This window comes from Trichomonas vaginalis, chromosome IV (assembly GCF_026262505.1).
Source record: "Trichomonas vaginalis G3 chromosome IV, whole genome shotgun sequence".
NCBI lineage: Eukaryota > Parabasalia > Trichomonadida > Trichomonadidae > Trichomonas > Trichomonas vaginalis.
Window position 1 is genome coordinate 14,809,175 of NC_067206.1, and position 24,263 is coordinate 14,833,437.

The 24,263-nt window shown below is 35.2% G+C and overlaps 10 protein-coding genes and 6 pseudogenes across 16 annotated transcripts, besides 10 other annotated features; 8 read left to right on the forward strand and 8 right to left on the reverse strand.

The window, feature by feature from the left end:
- Positions 1 to 7,747: part of a mobile genetic element that runs on past the window's edge.
- TVAGG3_0094040 lies at positions 299 to 570 on the forward strand (annotated as a pseudogene). Its single transcript has one exon. A coding segment is annotated over exon 1 (272 nt).
- TVAGG3_0094050 (uncharacterized protein) lies at positions 613 to 1,197 on the forward strand (the record flags this gene model as incomplete). The annotated part of the gene is made up of 1 exon (XM_051222546.1): positions 613 to 1,197. The coding sequence occupies one exon, from the start codon at positions 613 to 615 to the stop codon at positions 1,195 to 1,197; it is 585 nt and encodes a 194-aa protein (XP_051107532.1).
- Positions 1,230 to 1,816, forward strand: TVAGG3_0094060 (uncharacterized protein; the record flags this gene model as incomplete). Its single annotated transcript, XM_051222547.1, has 1 exon — positions 1,230 to 1,816. A coding segment is annotated over one exon (587 nt), but the record flags the coding sequence as incomplete, so codon positions are not given.
- On the reverse strand, positions 1,968 to 2,231 carry TVAGG3_0094070 (uncharacterized protein; the record flags this gene model as incomplete). The annotated part of the gene is made up of 1 exon (XM_051222548.1): positions 1,968 to 2,231. One exon carries the CDS (start codon positions 2,229 to 2,231, stop codon positions 1,968 to 1,970), a length of 264 nt encoding a protein of 87 aa, XP_051107534.1.
- On the forward strand, positions 2,261 to 2,506 carry TVAGG3_0094080 (uncharacterized protein; the record flags this gene model as incomplete). Its single annotated transcript, XM_051222549.1, has 1 exon — positions 2,261 to 2,506. The coding sequence occupies one exon, from the start codon at positions 2,261 to 2,263 to the stop codon at positions 2,504 to 2,506; it is 246 nt and encodes an 81-aa protein (XP_051107535.1).
- Positions 2,530 to 2,845, reverse strand: TVAGG3_0094090 (annotated as a pseudogene). Its single transcript has one exon. A coding segment is annotated over exon 1 (316 nt).
- Positions 3,973 to 4,619, reverse strand: TVAGG3_0094100 (annotated as a pseudogene). The gene has a single exon. A coding segment is annotated over exon 1 (647 nt).
- TVAGG3_0094110 (phage tail repeat-like family) lies at positions 4,716 to 5,081 on the reverse strand (the record flags this gene model as incomplete). Its single annotated transcript, XM_051222550.1, has 1 exon — positions 4,716 to 5,081. A coding segment is annotated over one exon (366 nt), but the record flags the coding sequence as incomplete, so codon positions are not given.
- Positions 5,491 to 5,892, reverse strand: TVAGG3_0094120 (uncharacterized protein; the record flags this gene model as incomplete). The annotated part of the gene is made up of 1 exon (XM_051222551.1): positions 5,491 to 5,892. One exon carries the CDS (start codon positions 5,890 to 5,892, stop codon positions 5,491 to 5,493), a length of 402 nt encoding a protein of 133 aa, XP_051107537.1.
- Positions 7,748 to 8,415: 668 nt separating the features above from the next.
- On the forward strand, positions 8,416 to 9,054 carry TVAGG3_0094130 (annotated as a pseudogene). Its single transcript has one exon. A coding segment is annotated over exon 1 (639 nt).
- A 222-nt stretch (positions 9,055 to 9,276) lies between these two features.
- Positions 9,277 to 9,639, reverse strand: TVAGG3_0094140 (uncharacterized protein; the record flags this gene model as incomplete). The annotated part of the gene is made up of 1 exon (XM_001326110.2): positions 9,277 to 9,639. One exon carries the CDS (start codon positions 9,637 to 9,639, stop codon positions 9,277 to 9,279), a length of 363 nt encoding a protein of 120 aa, XP_001326145.1.
- A 1,212-nt stretch (positions 9,640 to 10,851) lies between these two features.
- Positions 10,852 to 10,969: a mobile genetic element.
- Positions 10,942 to 10,969: a terminal%2Cinverted (terminal inverted repeat of MuDR-2/MuDR-2B_TvMULE3 transposon ID:TVAGG3_0094150).
- Positions 10,970 to 11,123: 154 nt separating this feature from the next.
- Positions 11,124 to 11,527, reverse strand: TVAGG3_0094160 (uncharacterized protein; the record flags this gene model as incomplete). Its single annotated transcript, XM_001293014.1, has 1 exon — positions 11,189 to 11,440. One exon carries the CDS (start codon positions 11,438 to 11,440, stop codon positions 11,189 to 11,191), a length of 252 nt encoding a protein of 83 aa, XP_001293015.1.
- An 881-nt stretch (positions 11,528 to 12,408) lies between these two features.
- Positions 12,409 to 13,261, forward strand: TVAGG3_0094170 (annotated as a pseudogene). The gene has a single exon: positions 12,763 to 13,261. A coding segment is annotated over exon 1 (499 nt).
- Positions 13,262 to 16,437: a mobile genetic element.
- TVAGG3_0094190 (zinc ion binding protein family) lies at positions 13,314 to 13,997 on the reverse strand (the record flags this gene model as incomplete). The annotated part of the gene is made up of 1 exon (XM_001290317.1): positions 13,314 to 13,997. One exon carries the CDS (start codon positions 13,995 to 13,997, stop codon positions 13,314 to 13,316), a length of 684 nt encoding a protein of 227 aa, XP_001290318.1.
- Positions 16,438 to 16,475: a terminal%2Cinverted (terminal inverted repeat of MuDR-5_TvMULE4 transposon ID:TVAGG3_0094200).
- Positions 16,438 to 17,270: a mobile genetic element.
- Positions 17,233 to 17,270: a terminal%2Cinverted (terminal inverted repeat of MuDR-5_TvMULE4 transposon ID:TVAGG3_0094200).
- Positions 17,271 to 17,438: a mobile genetic element.
- Positions 17,411 to 17,438: a terminal%2Cinverted (terminal inverted repeat of MuDR-2/MuDR-2B_TvMULE3 transposon ID:TVAGG3_0094210).
- Positions 17,439 to 18,187, forward strand: TVAGG3_0094230 (organellar and viral DNA polymerase type B; the record flags this gene model as incomplete). Its single annotated transcript, XM_051222552.1, has 1 exon — positions 17,439 to 18,187. A coding segment is annotated over one exon (749 nt), but the record flags the coding sequence as incomplete, so codon positions are not given.
- Positions 17,439 to 24,263: part of a mobile genetic element that runs on past the window's edge.
- TVAGG3_0094240 lies at positions 19,242 to 20,066 on the forward strand (annotated as a pseudogene). Its single transcript has one exon. A coding segment is annotated over exon 1 (825 nt).

The window sequence follows — 24,263 nt, forward strand, 5'->3', positions numbered from 1 at the left end:
TTCCTGTCGGAAGGAAGAACTTTTTCTGTTGGAAGGAAAAACTTTTTCTGAAGTTCGACCAAAAAGTTCTCAATTTTCGAAAATTTGAATGGTTTACAGACGGACAACTTGAAGAGTTCTTCCTGTCGGAAGGAAAAATTTTTCCCTTTGTCCGGAAAATTTTTTCCAGTTGTCGGGAAAATATTTTCCTGTCGGATGGAAGGACTCGGAATGCCAGAAGGATTTGACGAGGCAATTTACCTTATAGAGATAAATGAAGTTGTTAAGCAGTACTTGCGCAGGGTAATGAAGCCCAAGGTCAAGTTCACCACTATTTCTGGAAGGTCTACACTTCAGCTCGAGACTTCGACTGGAATTCCAATTCAAATACCAGACGGGACAGCCTACGATGGCATAAAGGACGCCAAAAGAGAAGCTCTTGTTAAGTTCCTAAACAAACGTCCTTGGATAAAAATACCAAACAAGGAGAACCCCCTACCCCATATGAAATTGGCAATTCAGTCTCTCCTTCACTTCTCGGGTCAGCCGTTCTACATAACCTGTGAAGGCGACATCCAACCAGTTCAGTAAACCTTAACGTTTAGAGTAAAAACATTTTTTTTCATTTTTTGAATGAAGCAAGTTAAATTCGTCCCATACCAATCTCAATGGACCGATGAAGAGTTTCAAGCCATAGTTGAAGACGTTGAGAACGACATAGACGGCGAACTTGAAGGAGCTCAAATCACAATTGCAACCAAAATTGCAGGAGTCAAGGAACAGATAGCTCCACTTAAAGCTACCAAAGCTACTCTTGACCTCATGGATAGTTACCGTTTAGATGTCAAGAGTGGAATAAGACATTTAAAATTAAAACTTCTAAACTACGAAGCTATACTCCAAAAGTTAGCAGAAATGAGAAGACTTTACCAGAGCTACTTACATGTAAGGGACTTACCTTCAAGCAGTCCGACCAAAGATGAATTTGTTGACATTGTCCCAATTTTGTCCGAAAGTCAGCTCAGATGTTTCGAACTGCTCCCAACATATCCGGAATATGAACGTTTGCCTGAACTCTTCCACAATCTCAAAAAACGTTTTTTGGTTCTCATGTTCCAAACTTTTATCGGAAGAGACAACAAACGTTCAGAAGAAGAACAAGATATTATTTTAAACTTGTTGTATGACATAACTGTCATAACAAGCTTTTTGAAGTAAAACCGTCATTCTCAAACCACTTCATTTTTTCGATGTCCGAACAAGCACCGAAGCCAAACTCAATGGCAGATGTCCTTTCAAGGTTGACAGACAAGCGCCCAGTTCAAATTCAAATTGCCCAATTGAACGCTCATCTGTCAAACACCATTAAGACTCTCCAAAGTAGTCTTATGGAAGAGATAACCAATCTCAAAGTCGAAGTCCTCACGAACCAAGCTTCCAATAAGAAAGTCCTGAACGATTTCGCGGAAACCTTGCGCCAATACAACATAGAGAACCAAAACCTTGCCCGACTCATCTACCGTTTCTTCGAAGAGATTGACACCATCTGGGCGGCACTCGGAAAGGACAGAACCTCCAACACCGTAATTCGTGAACACAGAATTGCCGAAGGTATTATCAAAGAAGAGGAAGAAGAGGAAGAAGAGGAAGAAGAGAAACACGAAGAAGAGGAAGTTTGGGCAACCCTTGTTGCCGATGACGCTTACGAAATTTCCCAACCCTACCCATACAAAATCCGCAACAGGGAGACCGGCAAGGTTCTTACCCCAGTCCTCAACAACTTGGGACACTTGAACCTTAACCTTCGGAATCGCGGTTCAATTTCCATGGGCAAGCTTGTCGCAATTCAATGGGTTCCAAATCCAGGCAAGAAGACGAAGGTCAGACACATTGACGGTGACAAGCTCAACAACCGTAAGGAGAACCTCGAGTGGTTCTAAGAGTAAAAAAATTTTATTTTAGGGGAAACCCCAAGTAAATTTAGGTGTTTATTTGGATAAGTATGTTAAATTAAGGGTAATTTGCAAAATTAGTTCCCGACCTTTGAATTGGGCTCTTTCGTTATCCCAGTTGCGTAGGAGGTCGTCCCAGAGGAGTTGGTAGAATTGCCAATTCAAGGACGATTTGTCCTCCCAGGCATTGAGGATGTACTGCTCGTAGAGTTTCATGACCTCTGCCTTGCACCAGACACCCTCTCCCTTGGAACGTAAGGCTTCTTCGAAGTGCTCGAATGCGATTGGCTGCTTGACCATCCGAAATGACACTTTTTGTCCGTTTGTCAATGTTCGTGTCTCGTGCCATAGTCGACGAAAATACAGACAAACAGGTTATATATGAGTTTGAGACCAAGAATGGTGTAACTCGACCTGTCCGATTCAAAGACTCCGAGGGCGACCATGAAATTAAACGGAAATTAGCTAGGAAGGAATATAAAATGGACTGGTTGCCACCACCTCCACCTCCACCACCTTTACCTGTTCCTCAAGTAAATAAGCCTTTCCCGTTCCCAAGAATTCCCACATTTTAATTCAAATTCGAATAAAAACGTTTTTATTTCATGCAATGTTTAACTATTTCACCATCTTCTTTAACACCCCAGTACTTACGCTTGGAGAGGACATGAACTTCGGTGAAAATTTTGTCCAATTTGAATTGACCCATCTTCTCACCGACTAAACCCATTTCAATGAGTTTGTTGTATCCTTCTTCGTTCGTCATGAGTGCGTCAATGTTCTCATAGTAAACCTTGACTTTCGATTTGACTTCAGAGAAGAACTCATTGTAGTTGTCAAGGACTGCCTTTGCGAACTGAGGGTAAGACCAATGTTCGACAATAGGTTTTAATGTGGTTACTAAGCCACTTTGACCTTGAGTGAATTCGTACTTCAAAACAAAAGGAGAAAACCTTTCAACAAAGTTGTCGACCTTCTCATAATGTTTACTCTTCATCTCTTGAGGTTTCTTAATGGAATATCCCCATGTCGAATTCATAAGCAATTTGAGTGTCATTGCAAGTTTGGGGTTTGAAGCTTTCCTAATATCATACAGTTGTTGTATGACTTTTCCAACTGTATAGTTCCTTCACGGGAACTCACCATCTTCGTTTGGAATTCCAGTCGGAATATATTGGACAAACCTCATGTATGCAGCGTTAAGGTCGACATAGTATATCTTTTCGTTTGAGTCGAACTTGTCGCAACCAATTGGTCCAGTTTGTGGAAATTCAAGTGAGTCTCTTATCTTCTGAGAAACTTCTCCTGTTATCTCATAAACGTCGTCGAAGCAACCTGTTTCATATAAAACCTTCTGACCTAACTCAGATGCTCTCCAATACAATTTGACGTCAATTGGATGTCTCAATGGAAGTTTGTTTATAGCATCTTGAAGTTCTTGCAACCTCATTGGAAGTTCTTCTGGTTCAGGTTGGTATCCGAACATACCAACCCCTTGTGGAATTGTGTACTTCTTTTGTACTAGAACTTTGTCTGGAACAACTTTTGGTCTTGCTAACAATGAAAAGTTTGTTTCGTCTTTTGGTACAAAAGTTTCTGTCAGCTTGTCATCTGGGAATTGGTTCCAACAAACCTTTCTCGAAAAGAATGTTTACAGCTCTGACAATGTTGCACTTGCCTTTTCCGAACAATGGGTTTGTAAGACTTTCGTTCAACATGAAGTGGTTGTGGACAATTACAATCTTCAACCATGGTAAATTGAACTCAACAACATAGTCGTCATGTGAAGAACCTTTAGCTGTAGGTATGGACTCGGATATTGACATTTGCCAACGGTGCAATTTTTGCCAATTGACCTCTGAGAATGTACCTTGTCTTCACACATGACTCAAGATACTTTCATCTTTCTCATCTGTAACAAGACCAGAGTTCCTGAGACATGTAAGAATACAAGGTTCATTGACAATTGTTTCAATTGAATTGTAAATTCCATACCTTGTCAAGTCAATGTCAGACTTATTTATGAACGGGAAGTATCCAGCATGTTGTCTGACTGCTTGAGGGTTAGGTTGGTACCATTCGAACTTGACACTTGCAATTCCTTCAATTGCATTCAAAATGTCTGAGTCGGAGTCAACCATTTGTTCTCTCTTTGTAGTCTTGAAAGCGTCAAGAAGTTTTGCGGCTGTTTGTTCATTGCCATGTGCATAGTAAATGTGACCATCCAAATCTGTTATGGTCAATCTGAGATTGTGTCCTTTCTTATTTCCGTCTTGAATTGCAGCAAGTACACCCATGAAGCCTTCTTTGTTCTTTCCTTCGTCAAAGTTTACTGTAAAGGTTCGACCAGATGTAATTTGACTTCTAACTTCACGTACTTTTCATATGCATATCTTGTTCTTTCCATGGGAGCATGTGTGTCTTCACCTTTTCCTTTTTTCCTTCTCAAAGGATGCAATTGTTCGTCATGTTTCCAGTAGAATCTGGCAAAGCCGTCGTGTCCTTCAACTTGAGGTTCACTAACATCGAAAGGCATGTCCATAAGACGTTCTTCTTCTAACCTCTCTAGTCTGTTTGGATAATTGGCACGTGCTGTTTCCAAATCCATTTCGTAGCGAAGACCAGACAATTTGTCATAGACTTTTATGGGTCTTCCCTTCCTATATTTAAACTTCTTCGAAACTCTCCAACCATATCTTTGTAACTCTGCTTTTATTCTAGCAGATTTTCTATCGATTCTATATGGGGCATTTTTATAAAAATAAAAAAATATGTTTTTTTTCTTTACTTAACATAACCGCCTGCTGCCATAAGTCTTTGACGCCAACCCATACCAGCTAATGAAGGTTGACTTGGTTTAGTTTGGAAACTAAACTTTGGTTTTGGTTTATCTTCAGTTTTTGGTTTTTCTTCTTCTATCGGTTTTTCGTCACTTTTCGGTTCCTCTGACTTTACTTCACTTGCAGGAACAGTTGTGTCGTCAACATCTTCATAAATATCATATGCCATTTGTTTTTGTTTTCCTTTCAACTTTTTGTGTTTGTTGTAAAGTTTAGAATATTTCGACTCTAAGTCAATGAGATGTTCTATAATGAACTGTTGGTCAGTGAAGTAAACTTTTCCATCTGTTGTCTCGAAAGCTCCTTCAGACTTCAATATTTTATTTGTGAGAGTCTGTTTCTTTTTTGAGATACTAGCCGTTCCATTTTTATGAAAAGTGACTTTGTAGTTAGGGTTTGTATTTCCAGACCTGGCACTTTCTATTATTGAATTTTTCTCTTCATCTGTAAGTTCTTTGACAGGTTTTGACAATGGTTCTGAACTTTTTGTTTGTGGTGTCAAATCTACCGTTTCAACTTCTTCGGTCATTTCATCTCAGTAAAAAATTTTAGTTTGGTTTGTTTTCAACTGGTTGTTTAGGTTTTTTAAGTCGGTCTAAAACTTCCTGAGGTATAGGAAGAACTTGACAAACACGTGTGTAACTGCTGGAAGTCGACAAATCCATCTTGAACCCATTTGTCTCAATGCTGTATTGTTCATTTCATCTCAGTAAAAAACTTTACATTCCCCACGTTTGAGGCGGTTGAGGTTGGTTATTGTTTACCCACTGTTGTGCATGGTTATATCCTCTGTTAAAGAATCTTTCACCTTGGTCCATATAGTGTCCTGCTTGGTTATAGTAGTCATTTGCTTTGTTATAATAGTTTCCTGCTTGTCTTCCTACATTGTCCATCCATCCTTGAACTTTTCCTCTTGTTTCAGGATTTGGAATAAGATTTGTTGCATCTCGTGCTACATCCCAACCTTTCTGTACAGTTTGTATAATAGGTTGTGCTTTCTCTTTAAGTATACCTAATGTACTCAAAATCTTCCTTCCAACTCCAAATACACCTCTGGCTATTGTTCCCACTGCGGGCAAAAATCTGGATGCAACTCCTGCTAATGCGCCAAATAAACCCATTTCTTATAGGATAAAAAATGACGAATCCAAACAAGGACCCCTATGTTTCTAAAGCGACAAAGAAAGCACTCATGGTAAAAATCTTTAGTTCAACACCAAATGCTTGGTTTATGGATATCTTGGAAAACATTCCGAGAGTATAGAAAGATGGACCACCATACTGGTTAATATTTGTTGGTCAAAACACAAGATACTGTGAAGCCATACCATTATGGTCCAAAAATATTTTAGATGTGAAAACTGCTTTGACAATATTCGTTGACAAATACCATCCAACAAAACTGACATCTGACTGTGAAAGTTCTTTCAAATCAGATGATGTAAAAAACTATCTGCGTTCAAAAAATGTAAACCAATATTTCATTGTCGACCAAAACCATTCTGCTCTTGGTGTCATTGACGGTTGTATAAAAATGTTAAGAGACTTAAACCAACCACAAGGTGGTGAAGCAAATGAAATGTCATATGACGACAAATATAGACACTTCTCCATGGCAAAGATGAGACAAGTTTTAAATATTTACAATAACCGTAAACAAAAAGGTTTGGGAAACCACTCCCCCGAAGAAATGAAAAACAACCCTGACTTAGAGAAAGACTATATATTTAATAATTTAGTCAAAAGAGACAAACAAGAAAGAATGCCGGGCTTCAAACTTCAGAAAGGTGACAAAGTAAAAATAGAAATACCTAAACGCGACCCATATGAAAATACTATTGACTATGACAACAATGGGAACCCGACAGGTACTCACATTCGTGTTCGTAAAAATAGAAGAAAGTATACAAGAGAATATTATGAAGTTTTAGGCAAACATGGCAAAATGTACACACTGCAAGCAGAAGATAAAACTACTATTGCCAGACCTCGTTTCAAACTTGTCAAAGTTCAAGGTGGTATACTTTCAAAGACAGTTCCTAACAAATATAAGACAACTCCTGACGAATATGCTAAAGAAGTTGAAAATGACGACTAAGCAATTCTATACCATGCGTAAACTGTCATGTAAGGTGGCATGTATTCTTTACTTTGTCCCGTTGTTTGCGTATATCCTGTAACGCGATGTGTATGGTTTCCTCCTCCCTCAGTGTTACTCCAGTAACAATTTATAGCAAACTTAACGTCGTCTTTAACATCATATCCTTTACCTTTTGTCATTGCTGACCAATCCCAATATCTATGCTTATGCCAACCTGCTTGAGATGTACTTAAATCTATGTAGTGACTATGTGCAGGTAGATTTTCACCTGAAATCGTTTTACTTCCACCTGTTTCCTTTGAAGAGTTTGCACAATACAAAAACCTGTCGACTATTTGAGTCCAAGTTCCAAAACCAAGTACTACTTCTGGTCTGGTAGAGTTCATTGAAACATATAATGAGCCAACCGGGTAAATAAGATTCGGCAAATTTTGTTTAAGCACATTGAGTTCCTGTCTTAGATGCATAATGTCATATAACTTTTCTTGAAGTTCATTTACGTCAGAAATGTTATGTGTATGATATTTTTGTTGGTATGTTCCTTCTGTCCATGCGAAAATATATTCTTTTGTTGCATCTACATATCCAGCTATCCATTTCGAGTCTGCTTTTGTATTCCTTAACTCTGTAACACCTTTCTCAAGCTCTTTCAACTGTTGTCCATCTTCCATTAAACCTCTGGTATGACTTGAAACCGTTTGTGCCAACATATCTACAGTTTCTTTGTCAGCTTTGTCATCTAACTTTTCTTGAAGTTCATTTACGTCAGAGATGTTATGTGTATGATTTTTGTCGGCTTTATTTGAAACATCTATGTCAAGTCTTTGCAAATGGACACTATCTTCCATTAAACCTCTGGTATGACTTGAAACCGTTTGTGCCAACATATCTACAGTTTCTTTGTCAGCTTTCTTTTCAACATCCTCTTTTGTTGCATATGTTGCATCTGCTCTGTCATGTTCTTCTTGAACTTTTTCAATGACATATTCTTTTTCAGCTTTGTTGTCAACATCTGCTTTCAAAAGAAGTTCATTTATAGGTTTCTCGTTTAAAGTTCCTTTTGTTGGATTTATACAGACAGTATTGTTCTTCTTGTCTTGAAATAGAAACTCATCTGTCATTGGGTTTAATGTCAGTTTTAAGTTTCCTTCTTTCAATGACTCAGATATCTTAGAATAGTTTGAAAAGTTTGTTGTGTTCTTATTTAGAGCTTGCATAATGAGTTGTCGGTTGTGTTGTATTTCTCTTATGGAAGCAATATCTTTCGACATTTTTATTCTAGATAAAATATGCTTTCAATAGAAAAAGAAAATTCAAGAGTTGCTACAACTAAACCATTAGATGAACTTTTTACTAATGTCGGTCAAAAGTTTGAGACAGAGACCGTAAAGCATGAAGGCTATCGTTTTGACTACCCATTAAGATGGCTAAGAGACCCATCTGTCACAAAAGCTATTGGCTTTCGTAGAATGAAGTTCATTTCAGAAGCCATACATGGTTTCCCATTTACGGTCGGTTTTGAAGTTCGATACTATAACAAAGAAAAACGTATGTATGAGAAATTTGAACAGGGAAAACTTTTACAAGTTAGTTTGCTTGTAAATTTAGAAACAACTCTTCAAGCTTTTCAAGAAAAAATAAACGATATCTATATTGAATATGCAAACCAGTATAACATTGACGAAGGAGAATACCATCTCGATATTATTTATGACAGGAAAAATGCAACTGTTAAAATCAATAAAATAGAAGACCTTGGAGAAAACGTTTATATTTCTACAAAATATAACAACTTGGCATGGTATAGATTTATGAGGATGTTAAATCAGCCTGCAGCATATCCAGTACACCCGGACTATTATGAAGTCGAAAACCCTAATGGAACATATGAAAATATTTTCGACCAAGATGCTATTATTGTTCATGCTTCATTTTCTGGCGCCCAAAACTCTTTCTTATGCTTGGCAAATGACTTTTTACGAAAAACCTACAAAGTTATACGAACCACCAAGTGGAAGTATTTCAGACTTTCAAGTATGGTTTACTACAGATGGAAGAAAAAAGAATAATTCCATTATACCATGCGTTTTACTTAGAACTTAGTTTCATATACAACTACTATCGAACGGTAAAAATATAATTTTTTAATACGGTTGAGGTGTTGGATTTGGTTGCCAACTAGACTGTGGTGCAGGTTCAGGCTGTTGTATAACAGGAGCTTTTCTTCTGGTTCAGGGTCTTTAGGTATAATACCAACGAACTGACCTACTCTTTTACCAATATTTTTGACTCCGTTCCAAATTCCTCTTCCGACAGATTTTATTCCATTCCATATACCTCTTCCAACATTTCGAAAGAAGTTTCCTATCTTACTGAAGAAACCCATTTTACTATATGTAAAAATCTAATGTCCGCCTAGTCTCTTACGTTTCCTGTTGAGTTCCATAGCATTCTTTAACTGGAGCTCATACATTCTGTTTCTCCTCTGGTAGAAAACATATTCTGGGTCAACTCCTGTGTTCGCGTCATCTGCATAAAGTTGTTTATATCCCACTTCAGGGTTTGTATAAAACTCTTTCCATCTCATATTTGCATACCATGGTGGCAAACCTAACGCAGCGTCATTTGACATGGCAGTTTGCATTTGTACATCTGTTGGCACTTGACCATAGTTTGCCATTGCAGTTTGTATTCTAACTTCATTTGGAATATTCTCTGGGTTTGGTTGTCCAGGTTGCTGTGCATTCGCTAAGTTCTGTGCGTCCATTTAATATTAGATAAAAATATCTCTTACGAGTACATATACTGAACATTTGCAGGCATTGGTTCATCTTCATATTCTCTGTATTTTTCTGCCACGTCAAATAAATAAATGACACAATGGAAAAAACCTAAAACAAGTAGTCCTATTTCAAACCACATTTACTTACTAATAAAATTTCTTTATTGTGACACTTTCTCCAGTTTATAGGACCTCTCTCATATTCTATCTTGTCATATATAAACTCATAGTCATGTATGTCCTCTAACCATCTCATAACGGTTTCCAAACCACTTTTATCGGATGTAAAGTAAAAGCATGGATGGTTATGTATAACGTCTAAAGTTTCTAAAGAGTCTCTCAAAGTCCAGTCTACTTGGTATTGAAAATCCCATGTGTTATAGAACGGCGGGTCCACTATAAAGAAAACATTTTCCTTGTCTTTATATTTTTCATACAACTCTGTCCAATGACATCTCACAAACTCTATACCCTCAATATATTTTTCTATGTCCTCTTTGAAAACATTTGTATAGTTAAGATATAAAACTTTTGACATAAGTGTTTCAATGTCATGAACTCTTATAGCACCACTATATAATAGTCTAGCAGATATACTATCCCAGTCTATATATTCTGCTTTTTTCAAAACCTCTCTCACAATATTTTTCTTATCTAATGGTATACGTTCCATCTTACCTATAGGTATCTTTTCTTTTAACTCTTTCAATATATTGTTTGTGTCTGGAATATGTTTGAGACGGTCCATATAGTTGTCGAAGTCATTGCATATAATCTTTGAGTCAGGAAATACGGTATGACATAAATGGGATATATAGAAACTTCCACCGAACAAATCTACAAATGTTAGACCATTCGGTAGTTTCTTAAGTTCTCTCAATATAATATCTTTACATCTACTCTTATTTCCAAAGAACGGTAACGGTGGTTTTGTAAAATTCATTTATATATAATAATAAAAATGTTTTTACCCGAAAAGTGACAGAAAAGTGACAAAACGTGAAAACATATATAATTTGTGAAAAGTGAAACAAAAAGCGACATTTAAAAAGTGACATCATTAATATGATGTAAATAACAACGGTTTTGGTTTTGTCACCGGCTGGTCGGCTGGGGTTCGGTCCTCCTCTTGGGTCTTGGGCAAAATTCTTAGGGCTAGAAGGGGCGCAGCCCCTGGAAGCCCCTCATACCTGACCTGTAAAATATATTATAAAGAGTATTTATATAAATATTGTTAAATAATATAAGTAATAAAAATTGAGACCCCTCCCTGTTTTTGATGTTTTGTCACTTTTTCGGTAATTCTTATTGTTTCTACATGACGCTGGTGCACAAGTCTTCAGCCCGTCCAAGATTGTTGGAGTCGCACTGGGCAACGAGCATGTTGTGTACAACAACGGCAAATGCACCGATTACGTACTGACAAGGTGCATCTCTCTTAACAACCTCATCTACCAGTTCTCAACATCCACCAACATGATCGACATGTGAATGGCAGTGTGAGTGTGTAAAAACATAATAAAAATTTAATTTTTTACTTCTTCGATCTCGTGTTCAGTGGTTTCTGCTGCCTTATCATGAACTCAAGGCTCTTCATGACGTACTTCACATGGGGTTCCATCTCGTCGCCGTATGTGTTGAACATGTACGTCATTGTCTCGAGTGCGTGTCTGTTCCTGAAGAGCTCCTCCTCCATGAACTGCTTGTCGAAGTACATCTCGAGCACAGAAGTGGATACAGGTCTATCCTTCCTCACCTCCCGCATTATCTGCTGTTTGATGTCCATTGCTTTTGGTTTCGTTGTCTTGTTACGCTGTATGGGAACGTGTAATGCATGAAAAATAGCGTGACTTCACTTTTGACAAAAAGTGACACTATTTCTGATGGTTTTATCATTTATTTGTCAGATTTATAAATGGATAATAATGCTGTAAATCAGATATTAATTAAAAATATTTAAGATTTATGTTCGAATTGAAAAGCAAAATGATATTTTTTTAATTGGAAAACGTTATTATCTGATATTTTGAAGTTTGTAATATTTGTTAGTATCTTAAATTATTGAATGCATACGTTTTTTATGTTCTCAATTTTAAAAAAAATTGTGAAGAATTTAGTTTTTTGGAGATGGATGTTTAATATTTGTGAGTGAGAATGCAAGCAGGAGTTTGGTACTTTAAGGCTAGGTTGAGATAGATTTCCCATTATATTATCTGTGAATATATTGCTTGAAAATTCAAGATATAAAAATATATTATCAAAAAATTTTATATTTTTAAATACAATAGGGTGGAAGTATAGTACGATGAGATAGCAATGATATATTTTATAATGGGAGGTAATCTGAAGATAAGTAGCAAATTTTATGCGATTTTGGCTAAGAATTGGAGGGTGTGAGTACTATAGCATGTAATAGTATCTCACACCCTCCAATTCTTCCTATGGCGCCGAAAAATTTTTGGTGAAATGCGACGACATTTCACCAAAAATTTTCGGCGCCATATAGAGAACTATAGTCTGCGAGGTACTGATTCTATCCATGTACCTCGCAGACCATAGTTCTCAGCCAAAATGGCTAATAATTTGAGAGTCTATATGATAATGTAAAAGTTAAAACATTCAAGTATTTAAGTATTTCTTTAAAATATTAAGTTTTTTATTTTTCCAATAAAATTCTAATATCAAATATTTTTATTTAACGATTAATTTTATTTATATTTTTATAGTTTTTTTTTAAGAAAAAATATTGTTAGGGTTTTATGGATTTTCAATTAATATACAAGATAATTCATGAATGTATATATTTCCAAGTTTTTAAGGACGCAACACTTTACATTTGTAAACTGTCAAAAATGAAGTCACGCTATTTTTCATGCATTACACTACTGCCACCTTCTGTGTTGCAACTGTGAGGGGGAAAGACTGCTTCATGAGGATGAGTTCTGCCTCCACCTCGTCCTCTCTATCTCCGTCTGCGTTGGCGTGCCTCACACCTATCCTCGCTGCCTGCATTCTCACCTCGTCCATGGAGTATATCCTCGTGATCCTGTTCGAGCGGACGACTTCCCCATCCACCACGCCAGACGCGGCTCGCTCTGGGAATGTGATATGTGCTTCTGTCGGCTTCTGTGGCTTGCTGTCCGTGCCTGTGCTCGCATCGTACACAGACAACCCGGCAAAGTCACTGCCACTCCTTGGCTTAATCTCCTTGAGCACAGCGCTTGTGATGAGTCAGCTGTACTTGATGTACATGGGGATGAGCCACTTGAGATTGTTGTCTGTCATGATAGAAGCCTTCTCAGCAGACATGGCCTCATAGCTGTTCCTCGTGACGTTGTACAGCTTCTTGTCACTGCCATTCTGTATCGAGATCGTGTCCTCACACCACGACGTTGGTGGCCTCAGGCCGAAGAAGACCATCGTGAGCTTGACCATCATGACAACACACCTGTCGACGATGACTGCGTCGTCCTTGTTGTTCACGATGCAGAGTGCGGCCCTCAGCTTCCTCCCTTCTATCACGCACTTTGCCAGCGAGTACAGCGAGTATATAAGAATTTCCGAAAAAAAGTGACACCCAAAAAGTGACACTTTCAATGGGGAGTAACACTTAAAAAGTGACAATTTAAAATTCACAATAAATAAAAATAATAAATTTTTTAGTCTATTAAATTATTCTTTTCTTTGAAATCCTCCAAAAATTCTTCGAAATGTTCTAAAATATAACCTGGAGAATTATAACAAAATTCATTAATTTCTAACATATACGTATCTAACAATTCATTTGGAATTTCAAACGATCTTAAATATGTAATTGAATTTTGTATCTTCTCATTTATTTGAGAAAGTTTTTCTTCAGCATTTTCCAATAAAAATCTTAATGGATTCAAATTGGCTTCTTGATTCTGAACAAAATTTAATACTTGGTATAAACGTGATTGAACTTCTCTTTTCAATTTTGTTTTATAATCTGTCAATCGAGGCTCGCGAATTCTAATTGAAGGAATAAAACCTGTTTGAAGTAAATCGTTTTTAATACGATAAAAGTAATTGGGTGCAACTTCTTCTAAAAGATTTTTGACAAAAACATCAATTCTTTGATTTTTAACGCAGCCAAAATCGTGATATTTTATCTTTTTAAATAAAGATTCAGAAACGTTATTCACAACGGTTAATTCATTTGGTCTGGCAGCGGCTATCCACTGTTGTTTATGAATGTCCCACTGACGTGTAAAGTATTGATTAAATTCCAATTGATCTTGAATTTTATCAATAATGTGCTCTTTATACATTTTTGCAGCATCTTCTTCTGTGCAATCACGATAATAACATAAAATGTTCATAAATTTTTCGACTTCTGATCTAATCTCTTCATCATTTATCTTTGAGAGATTCTTTTTAAGTGCGCGTATTACATGTAGCGCGCACCAAAAGATATTGCACTCCGGAAATGAATTCCTAATCCCGTTGAAAATGTTTAGTGCACAGTCAGACATGATAAATTCAGGTTCTGTGTGAGTTGTTTCAAAATATTTACTTAAGCAAAAAGAAATATTTTCACTATTATCTGGATATATTATAAAATAACACAAAGGGATAGAATGAGTATTAGCAAATTTGGTAGCTAATACATAAAAAGGAAATCCATGAATAATTAATTTAAACGTAGAGTCTAAGTGATAAATTGGTGGTTTTTCATGAATTTGAGAGATCATATCATTATCAGAGTAAATAAAAACCAATTTGTCTGGAAAATCAGTATCTTCACCTTGAATGTCAAAATAAATAAGGTCATCATGTTGATCTTCCCATTGATTAACATAGTTTTGTAAAGATTGAAATTGATTTAAAGATATGTCTGGTAAAGATCTCATAAGATCTTTTTGTTGTAAATAATATTTCAATTGATTGATTGCAGTTTGTTTCATAGTCATGTGAATACAAGTATGATCTTTAGGTATTTCAAGCGTTTTGTTGACTTCTTGTGTTGCATTAAGTGGACTTCCGTGATTCATGAGAAATTTTTTAATCCAAGCACGGTAAGTACCACTTGTAGGTGTATTTTTATGTTGTGGTGGTGGTCCTGAGTGAATATGAGTTAAGTTTGCAGATTTAAAAATGTAATTGTCGAAATTTTTAATAAATTTAAAGCCTGCTGGGCAGCCTTCGTATTCGCATCGGTGGTAGATTAATACTCCTGTTCCAATTGATAGTTTTTGTGGGTCTTTGACAAATCTTATGTTACCATGCAGCTCTGCAGCTATAACAAAACGAGAATATTCTAAATATCCTATGGCTTGATCAACCTCGCATGGAGGATCGGGTGGAGGATGTTGCATTGAGCAGCAAAAAGGAAAAATAAAATTGAAAACTCACATTGAAAAAATAACGGTTTAATAGAAAATATTTTTTTTCTTCTGAAAAAGAATTATCTTTGAGTATCTAAATTGGGATAAAGGATATAGAATAGATAACTAGTACTTAATATATGATACATGTACACGAAATGGAAGAATGTGTACTAAAAGAAAGAGAAATTTTAGCTTAATATTTTACATACGAATCAATTATCTTTGGTTAAAAGGTAGAATTGTTGGCTATGATGTACTGATTCATGATCAGTACATCATAGCCAACAATTCCTTATACAAAATTCAAAAACTTGGGTGCAATCAGTTCTGATTGCACCCAAGTTTTTGAACTTTCTTGAGGGAATTAAAGGGTGAGAGATTTATAGTCTATCTATATATCTCCCACCCTCTAATTCCCTCCCTGACAGCGGGAAACTTTGTCTGAATGTTAAACTATTCAGACAAAGTTTCCCACTGTTTGCGAAGGAATTGTTGGCTATGATGTACTGATTCATGATCAGTACATCATAGCCAACAATTCCTTATATAAAGTTCAAAAACTTGGGTGCAATCAGAACTGATTGCACCCAAGTTTTTGAACTTTCTTGAGGGAATGGAAGAGTAAGAGGTATACATTATGAATATATACCTCTTACCCTTCCATTCCCTCTCTGACAGCGGGAAACTTTGTCTGAATGTTAAACTATTCAGACAAAGTTTCCCGCTGTCAGCGAAAGAATTGTTCCATCTGGTGCATAGAGTGTGAATCTATGCACCAAATGGAGCAAGTCCCTCGCGAAATTGCCAAAACTTGCGTCGCATTTCAAAGATTGCGACCCCAAATTTTGCGATTTCTAGTAGAGATGGAGTATTTTGAGTCACTGACCTATATGCAGTGGCTCAAAGGGCTCCATCTCTACTTTGAAGCAAGGAAACTTTCCTCGAAATTTTGATAATTTGAAGAAAGTTTTCAAGCAATTAACAAAGGATTACTCGCTATGAGGTAAAAATTCTAGATTTTCACCTCATAGCGAGAGCTTCCCTTTCATTGCTTGAAAACTTTCCCCAGCTTCAAAATTGGGGAAAGGGCTGTAAAGTCGACTCCGATACCAGCAGGTACCAGAGTATTTAAAAGAGAAGCCCTCGTACGAGTTTCTATGAAGACCTTCTCATTCAAGAAGATCTTAATAGAAAATCGTACGAGGGCATTGGAAACTCGCGTCTGGTACATGTTGGTACCAGAGTGTTTGAGATTTGAAGACTTTGGTACTAACATGTACCAGAATTTATGATGAATTTAAGATGGACCATTATAAAATGGTAGCGGTTTGTTTCAAAAAAATTTAGATGTGATTTGCATAGATATAGATTATATGATTTATACATATGAAAAATAATATATAAAAATATAATTTTGAGATAATTATGTAAAGAGAAAGGGACAGACTAGCCCATTGTCACTTTTTAATTTAGCAAATGAACGCTTATGGAGTGGAGTTTTTGGGTAAATCTGATTTGCTTATAAATGAAATAAAATCAAAAGAAACCATATTGGCATTATATTATGCAAAAATAAATGATCTTACTTAGTACTTTTAAAGTTAATTTCAGAAAAAATTTGACACAATGGTATCCGGCACATACAAGTGGTGTACAACCAAAATATAAGTTAGTTTAAACATATATTGCTATATCTCATGATCTTACTTAGTACTTTTAAAGTTAATTTCAGAAAAAATTTGACACAATGGTATCCGGCACATACAAGTGGTGTACAACCAAATCTTCGACTCGATGAACTTGTAATCGAGTTATATTCCAGTGTTGTTCCTTTATTCCTGATTAAGTTGCAAATTAAAGGTCTGGATTCAGAGAGAAGTGTTAAAGTTATCAAAAAATCACAAGAGATTTCGAAGAAATGACACAATTTAAAAAAGTCGAATGCATCAGTATGCTTGAAGCTGTTCAGAAAGGTCTGAAAAATGATACACTTGATCCTAACATTGTTTACTCAACATTAAAAATATTATTGCAAAGAAAACATTTGATTTAATAAACATTTAATTTATTATAATTAATTTTTTATTACAGTATAGTAAAAAATGCTATAAATAAATTATTATATTTTATTAAAATGTGACTTTTAATAGTAAGTGAATAAAATAAATCAGGAATTGGGAAAGAAATAAGGTTAATTAAAAATAATGAAAATTACAAGTTTAAGGTTAATGAAAAAGTGACAATGGGCGAGTTTGTCCCCCACTCATTATGTAAATAATATTTTAAATATTTGAATTTGAGGTATAATTTTATAGTAAAATATATTATAAAGAGTATTTATATAAATATTGTTAAATAATATAAGTAATAAAAATTGAGACCCCCTCCCTGTTTTTGATGTTTTGTCACTTTTTCGGTAATTCTTATTGTTTCATGATTTCAACAATCGGCACAACAACAATTCAAGCCACGAACGGCGGGACTCTGTCCACAACTACAGCACCAAACTCGCTAGTCATGAATCCTACGTCAATGTTGGTAGAGATGAAAAGCTTTATTCCTTCTTCATATACTTTTGAAACAGAAATCCAGAAGATAAAGCAAGAACTTTTAACAAGTAATTTAGACTGTAGTGCGAAAGATGAAACAAATGAACAGTATCTTTATGAAATGGAGGACCTCATCGACCATTTGCCTAAACTACCTGAAATTCAGCAGCAAAAACTAACTATTCCTGAATTCGACGAAATTGAAGTCAAAGCAACTGACTCAGTAGAAATTAAGACATTCATACGTAAAGTAAATTATGAATTCCTTGGTTTTCATTGCAACCATAAAGTTATGGACAAAGATTGCGACATGGTTTATAAAAATATTTCTGACCTTTACAAATCCGAAGAATTTAAGACATACGATAACTTTGTTTCATTAGTTGCAAAATGTGTATGGCAGATAAGAGATAAAGATAGAAGATGTAAAGTATGGAATGAACAGATAAAACCAGCAGCTTTTGAGTTAAAGAAAACCATTGACGCCTTAGTTGTTCTAGCTGGTTTTATTTCAATGTATAACGCAAAAACGATGCCGCAATGTTCAAAATGTAAAGCAGCAATAATAAAATATAACTACTCAGTCAAAGAGATAGAAAGAATGCGAAACGACTATGCAGACTTAAAGAAAGAAGCAGAAAAGCCAGCAGAAGATAAAATGGATATGTTGACATTTCTTAATAAAAACTATCCAACAGCAGAAGATTTCCTTCTGTCTGACGTCAAGAAGAAATATAAAGAAACCTTCGGCATTGTTAAAACTTTTGATATCCTCAGCGAAGAAATAGAAGCTACGAAATTGTTTAGGATTTCAAATATACATCGTACAATTCATGTAAAACGCTTGTGAAAAAAGAGGTGAAAAAAGAGGTGAAAAACAGGTGAAAAAACAGGTGAGATCTCACCTCTTCACCTCAACATTATTTTTATTGAATTCAGCACAAAAATAATGAATTTCATTAGTTATTTTGTATGTAAAGACAGTAATGACAAACATTGAGTTTGAAACAGTTAGAAAGATAGACAATGACACCAAAGTGGTTAGAATAGGTGATTTAAACGTAAGATACTCAAAGAAATACAACAAATATTCTTTGTCAGACATTATATCTCCATCTGGAAAGAAAAACAACGACTGGGTTAGAAATGCTTCAACTCAGAAAATTTTGACAAGAAATCCTGAGCTTATGATATCAGTAGCATTTCATGGAACAAGAGCATATCTTATAGACAAAAGTCTTATACCAATAGTTTTGTTATGGTTAGACCCAGTTGTTGGATATAACTTCATAACATATGGTTCATTCGATACGGAACGTTGCAGTGAAGGCTTACTTTACATCGTTCAGAAACCGAAGGACTTCAACACAAAAAGATATAAGATAGGAAGGACATATAATATAACTCAAAGATATGACAGTACAGTCAATAGAGTCAAGGTTGTGTTTGTTAATGATATGAGAGCTGCTGAAACAGAACTGCTTGAAGTTTTTGAGAAAATGTATGGTGCTCCCACGAAAGGTAAAGAAACGTTTGAAGTAGATGAGATAGATAAAGCTATAAAATTATTTGACGAAGTTGCTGAAAAATACATGTAAAACGTTTATTTTTGGTCTTTTGTGAAAGTCAGAAAATAAAGTTAGTTTTATTTTTATTTATTTTTTTTATTTTGTATGTAAAGACAGTAATGACAACATCAGAGAACACAACAACAGTTATAGTCCATGAAGCTATAAATGAAGAATACGAGTACATACAGTATAACAAACAGTTACGTCTCATTCGTTCAGTCAAAGATGACATGTACCAAATGCAAAGTATAATGAATGCTCTTCGTTCTACAAAGCAAGCATATCATTGGTTTGAAAACCAACAGACAAAAGAACTTTTAGAAGAATTTCCTCATATGATTGCTTCCCTCGGAAAACCGGGGAAGAGATTCCGTATGAAAATCGCAAGAATTTGGCTCCTGGTTTGAAAGGTTATTATGTTCATAGACTTTTAGTTAATGCTGTAGCAATGTGGGCTTCACCTCGTTATGCTTGTTTATATTTTCATGATGTTAGATGAACTATATAAAGCAGAACGTGGAGAGATGGAAAAGAAACTTCATGCAAAAGATGAAGTCATTGAATCCAAAGACAAAAGCATACAGAAAAGAATACCGCGTTCAGTACCAAAAGGAAAGGAAAAGAGTTATAAGTATATGATTTATACTGAAGAGTTGGAGAAAGAAGAAGACAGTGACATGGTTATGTTGCATTTAGTCAGAAGAAACAACAAGAGCTTTTATGACTTAGCTAAAATATATAATCTGACAGAAACTGGTTCTATCGTGAAACTTACCGATTTCAATGACACCGAATGAGCAAATAAAGGAAATTGTCAAAAATACTCTTCCTCAAACACACTATGACATCAAAGGTTGCACAATACTTACATTCAAAGAAGACTTAACATTACTGAAGGAAAAATAACAGAATATTTCGATAACTTCAAAGAGGAAGAATAAAAAATCTAAGCTAATTTTATTTTTTTATAAAATTTTATCTCATATGAAAGAACATGAATTTAGAATATTCGGAACTCATGACAGAAGAAGAGAACGAACAACATGTAAAAGATTATGCAAAATTTCTGAAGACATACAAAGCATTTAAACAATATCTAAATGCTTCTAAAGATTATGCAAAATTTCTGAAGGTATATAAAGCTTATGAAAAAGCGTATGAAAAGTTTATACATTGGGGAATTGTTGTAAAATATCGATATGAAGACTAACCAAAATATATTTTTGCTTAAATAGCTTCAGGGTCTATTTCTTCAACCATTTCACTTCCTTCGTCAATGTCAATAGAAGCTTCTTCAACTTTGGTAAGAATTTCTGTATAACATCTTTGTTCGTTATTGTCTTCAGAGATGAAGGATAATATTTCACAGATGTTTCACCCTTCTTATATTCTTTCTGTTCGGAAAGATTTAAAGCAATACTGAAGAAGTCAATATTAGAGTTCTTTATAACAGTATAATGAGTATCTTTGACATTCACGAAGAAACTCTTTTGTTTTCAAAACTACTGCTAACTCTTGTGAAGTATAACGTTTGCGGTCAATGACGATAGCTAATGGTCTGACATACTGACCAAAACTTAGATTCTTTCACAAATTCTTGTTAAAGATAACATTAACATTTGAAGCATTATTGAACTCATTCTTTGATGGCAGTAGCGAGAGCATTGTATGAAAAGAACTTGCAATCTTGCATGTGTTTCATTAAAATAAAAATATTAAATTATTTTGAAAAATAACTTAAAAAATCTAATCTAATTTTTTCAAAAATATTTTTTTATTTCCTACTAAAGATGTATCGGAAGTTGTCTAAGTTAGAACACTCGGAAATAAAACAACTTCTTACAGAAGCTAACATAGATGTTGCAAAACATTACGCAACAAACAAAAAAGCACTCGCTGACTTCATTAAAGACTATAATGGTGCAATAAGTTATGATAGAATTCATGAGTTCATAAAGCCGCAACGCGGCGAGGACGAAGTCCATGCAAGAGCATTTCCTTTAAATGACGTTGCTATTGACTTATATCATAGACGTTCAGTACCTCATGAAGTAAGAAGAGAAATGTTTGACTAACAAATGCAAACGTTGGTGAAACAAGAAGAAGAGACGACACACTGAACAACAGAGAAGAGAGATGTTTAAGAGCGCTATAGAACAAGTTCGCAAAGCTAACGATGTCATTCGTTCCATTGACGACAAACCAAAGAAGGTGAGAGATGGTTAAAGAAAGATGAAGAGAATAGGAAGAGAAATTTAAGTCAGGCAATAGACTCATTGACTTTAACATCGAAGCTTTAGATGAACCAAACAGAGACTACTTACACAAACATTTCGGTAAGGTTTTCATGAGACTCTTAGAGAAAATTAAAATAAACTCACAACAGAGATGGATGGTATGTTATAAACTTGGTGGAAAGTATGAATGTTCTACGTTAAACCTCAATAATATTGGAACATTACTACATCAGCTCTTGAAGGAGAACTTTATATCAGAGATAGAAGCAAATGCTGCAGGTATTGTTGAAATGCACTATGACTTCTTCTTGACAAACATAAAGAATCTTACCGAAATAAAGATGTATGATTTAGCAGAATATGAAGGCTTAGCGATGTCAGATGTAAAGAAAGGCAAACCAAAAAAGAGACCATATAGAGATGAAAGCACACTGACAAATGACCAGAAAGCCATTTTGGAAGCTCTTAAGCAAACAGGAAACCCAGCACTATATAGAAGCTTTTGGAAAGATAATGGTGAAAAGAAGTTTTATAAGAAGAGAAGCGGTCAGTTCTGGAAGTATCTTTGCACATTACTTATAAATCTTGAGCGCTACCAAATCTTCAATGAATTGAACAAAAGAACTGCAGCACTTATGACAGAAGACAATTGTTTCGTTTATGCTTGCATTCAGGCTGGAGTAGATGGAGAGACTATTGACCACATGAGAGAAGTCATTCGTGTTAGAGACTTTCCTCAAAGTAAAGTACAAGAAATTTCTGACGCAACAGGTATATAGCATTTAATGTTACCATTGGTTACTTCAATGACTCAAGACATAATGAAATAAAGAGATACATACAAAAGAATGTGAAACTGTTGAACTATTGACTTACTTCTTGTTGAAGACCACTACATGCTAAATGAAAGATTACATGACACATATTTCATTCGCAACTATATAGAAATCTTGAAAGGAGTGTGGTGGAATGAACATGAGAAACAAATGAAGATTTATACAAAGAGAGAAGATAAATATGTAGTTCGTTATGATAGAACAACACCGTTATGGGATGTTATGAAAACATTGTGGGAGTACAAATATTTCGAACCTATTTCTTATGGAGAACTTTTCACATATACGACTGACTTATATAAACAGAACCTTGCACCATTTAAAGACTTGTCATATGCTCCAAAGTATTGTGTACAATTGAAGAAGAAAGCCGAGTCAAAAGAAGTAAATAAAGCTAAATGTAAGTTCATTCCTGAGCACGTTTTCTTTGCTGACTTTGAGTGCAGTACCGATGGCTTTCATAAAGCTTTTAACATATGTTACGACAGTGAAGATGGTTCAGTGAGTGAAAGCATTTGGGGTCAGAACTGTGCAACAGAATTTTTGGAACGACTTCCTGACAAGAGTTTTAATATATTCCATAACCTCGGTTATGAATAAACTTCATCTTAAGACACATGACAGAAGTGAAAGGAACTCCCATCATTAAAGGTTCACGAACAATGCAAATAACTGGCTTATATAAAGGAAGGGCATTATTATAAAAGACTCTTACAGTGTTATAAATAAGAAGCTTAAACTATTTCCTGCTATGTTTAACTTACAAACAGGACCGAAAGAAGTATTTCCATACAACTACTACAGCAGTGTTTTTGTTAGCAAATGACAACAGAACTGGTGTCATTTTGAGCATGTAAGTTTGTAAAAGATATTGATACATTCATGAAAAACATAGATTCCATCAAAGGTTGCAGAATAGATGAGAACCACTTCGACTTAGAAAAGTTAGTACATTCTATATGCAAACAAGATGTAAGAATTTTAAGAGAAGGTTTTGTTAAGTTCCGCAATGACATATTGAAAGAATTTGATTTAAACGTTTATGACTACGGTATTTGTTCAATTGCTAACAAATTATTTGAGAACAGAGTGTGCTTCCCGAATGGAAATTTATATGACCTCTCAAATAAACCAAGAGAATTTATTTCACGCTGTATTCAAGGTGGAAGATGTATGCTGTCAGATAACATTGAAACAAAAGAGCGAAAAGAAACTCATTGCTGATTTCGACGCTGTTTCATTATATCCATCCGCTATAGCAAGACTTTATACTTTAGAAGGTATTCCAAAGGTTATGAAGAAAGAAATGTTAAGCACAGAGTATCTCATGAGAAATTTATTCAATGACGACCAAAAGGAACCCATTGGTGAAAAGTTTATGTCTGGCTTCTTTGTTCTCATTAAGATAACAGAGATTGGAATACATAGACACTTTCCTTTAATAGTTTGTGACCCTGAACTAAATCCAGAACTTAACGTTCCCAGAAGTTCAAACACTTGCTGTTTAATGTATGTTGACCATATAACATTACAAGACCTCATAAATATCAAGGTGTCAAATGTGAAGTGTTGCAAGGATACTATTACGATGGAAACAGAGATATTAGAATAAGAGATGAAGTAAAGAAGTTGTTTGAGTTAAGGTTAAAGTATAAGAAAGAAGGAAATCCTTTGCAAGAAAATATAAAGCTCATTCTGAACAGTATTTATGGCAAAACTATTCTCTCCTATTGAGTCAAAAATAACCATAGTAAATGACAAAGATGCTATAAGATATGCCATCAGAAACTACAACCATATAGTGAAGTTCGAAGGTTTGGATGGTTCAGATAAAACTATTTTCAAGCTAACGAAAAGCATTTGCAGACACTTTAACTTTCTGTCCACTTGGTGTTAACATTCTGTCTATGCGAAGAGAATAATGTGTGAAGTATTCTGTACTGCTGAGGACTTAGGAATGGACATCTTTTATAGCGATACGGACAGTATGCATTCTACAATGAAGATATCCCTCGTTTAGCTGAAGAGTTTGAGAACGTTATGGAAGAGTTCTCATTGGTAAAAA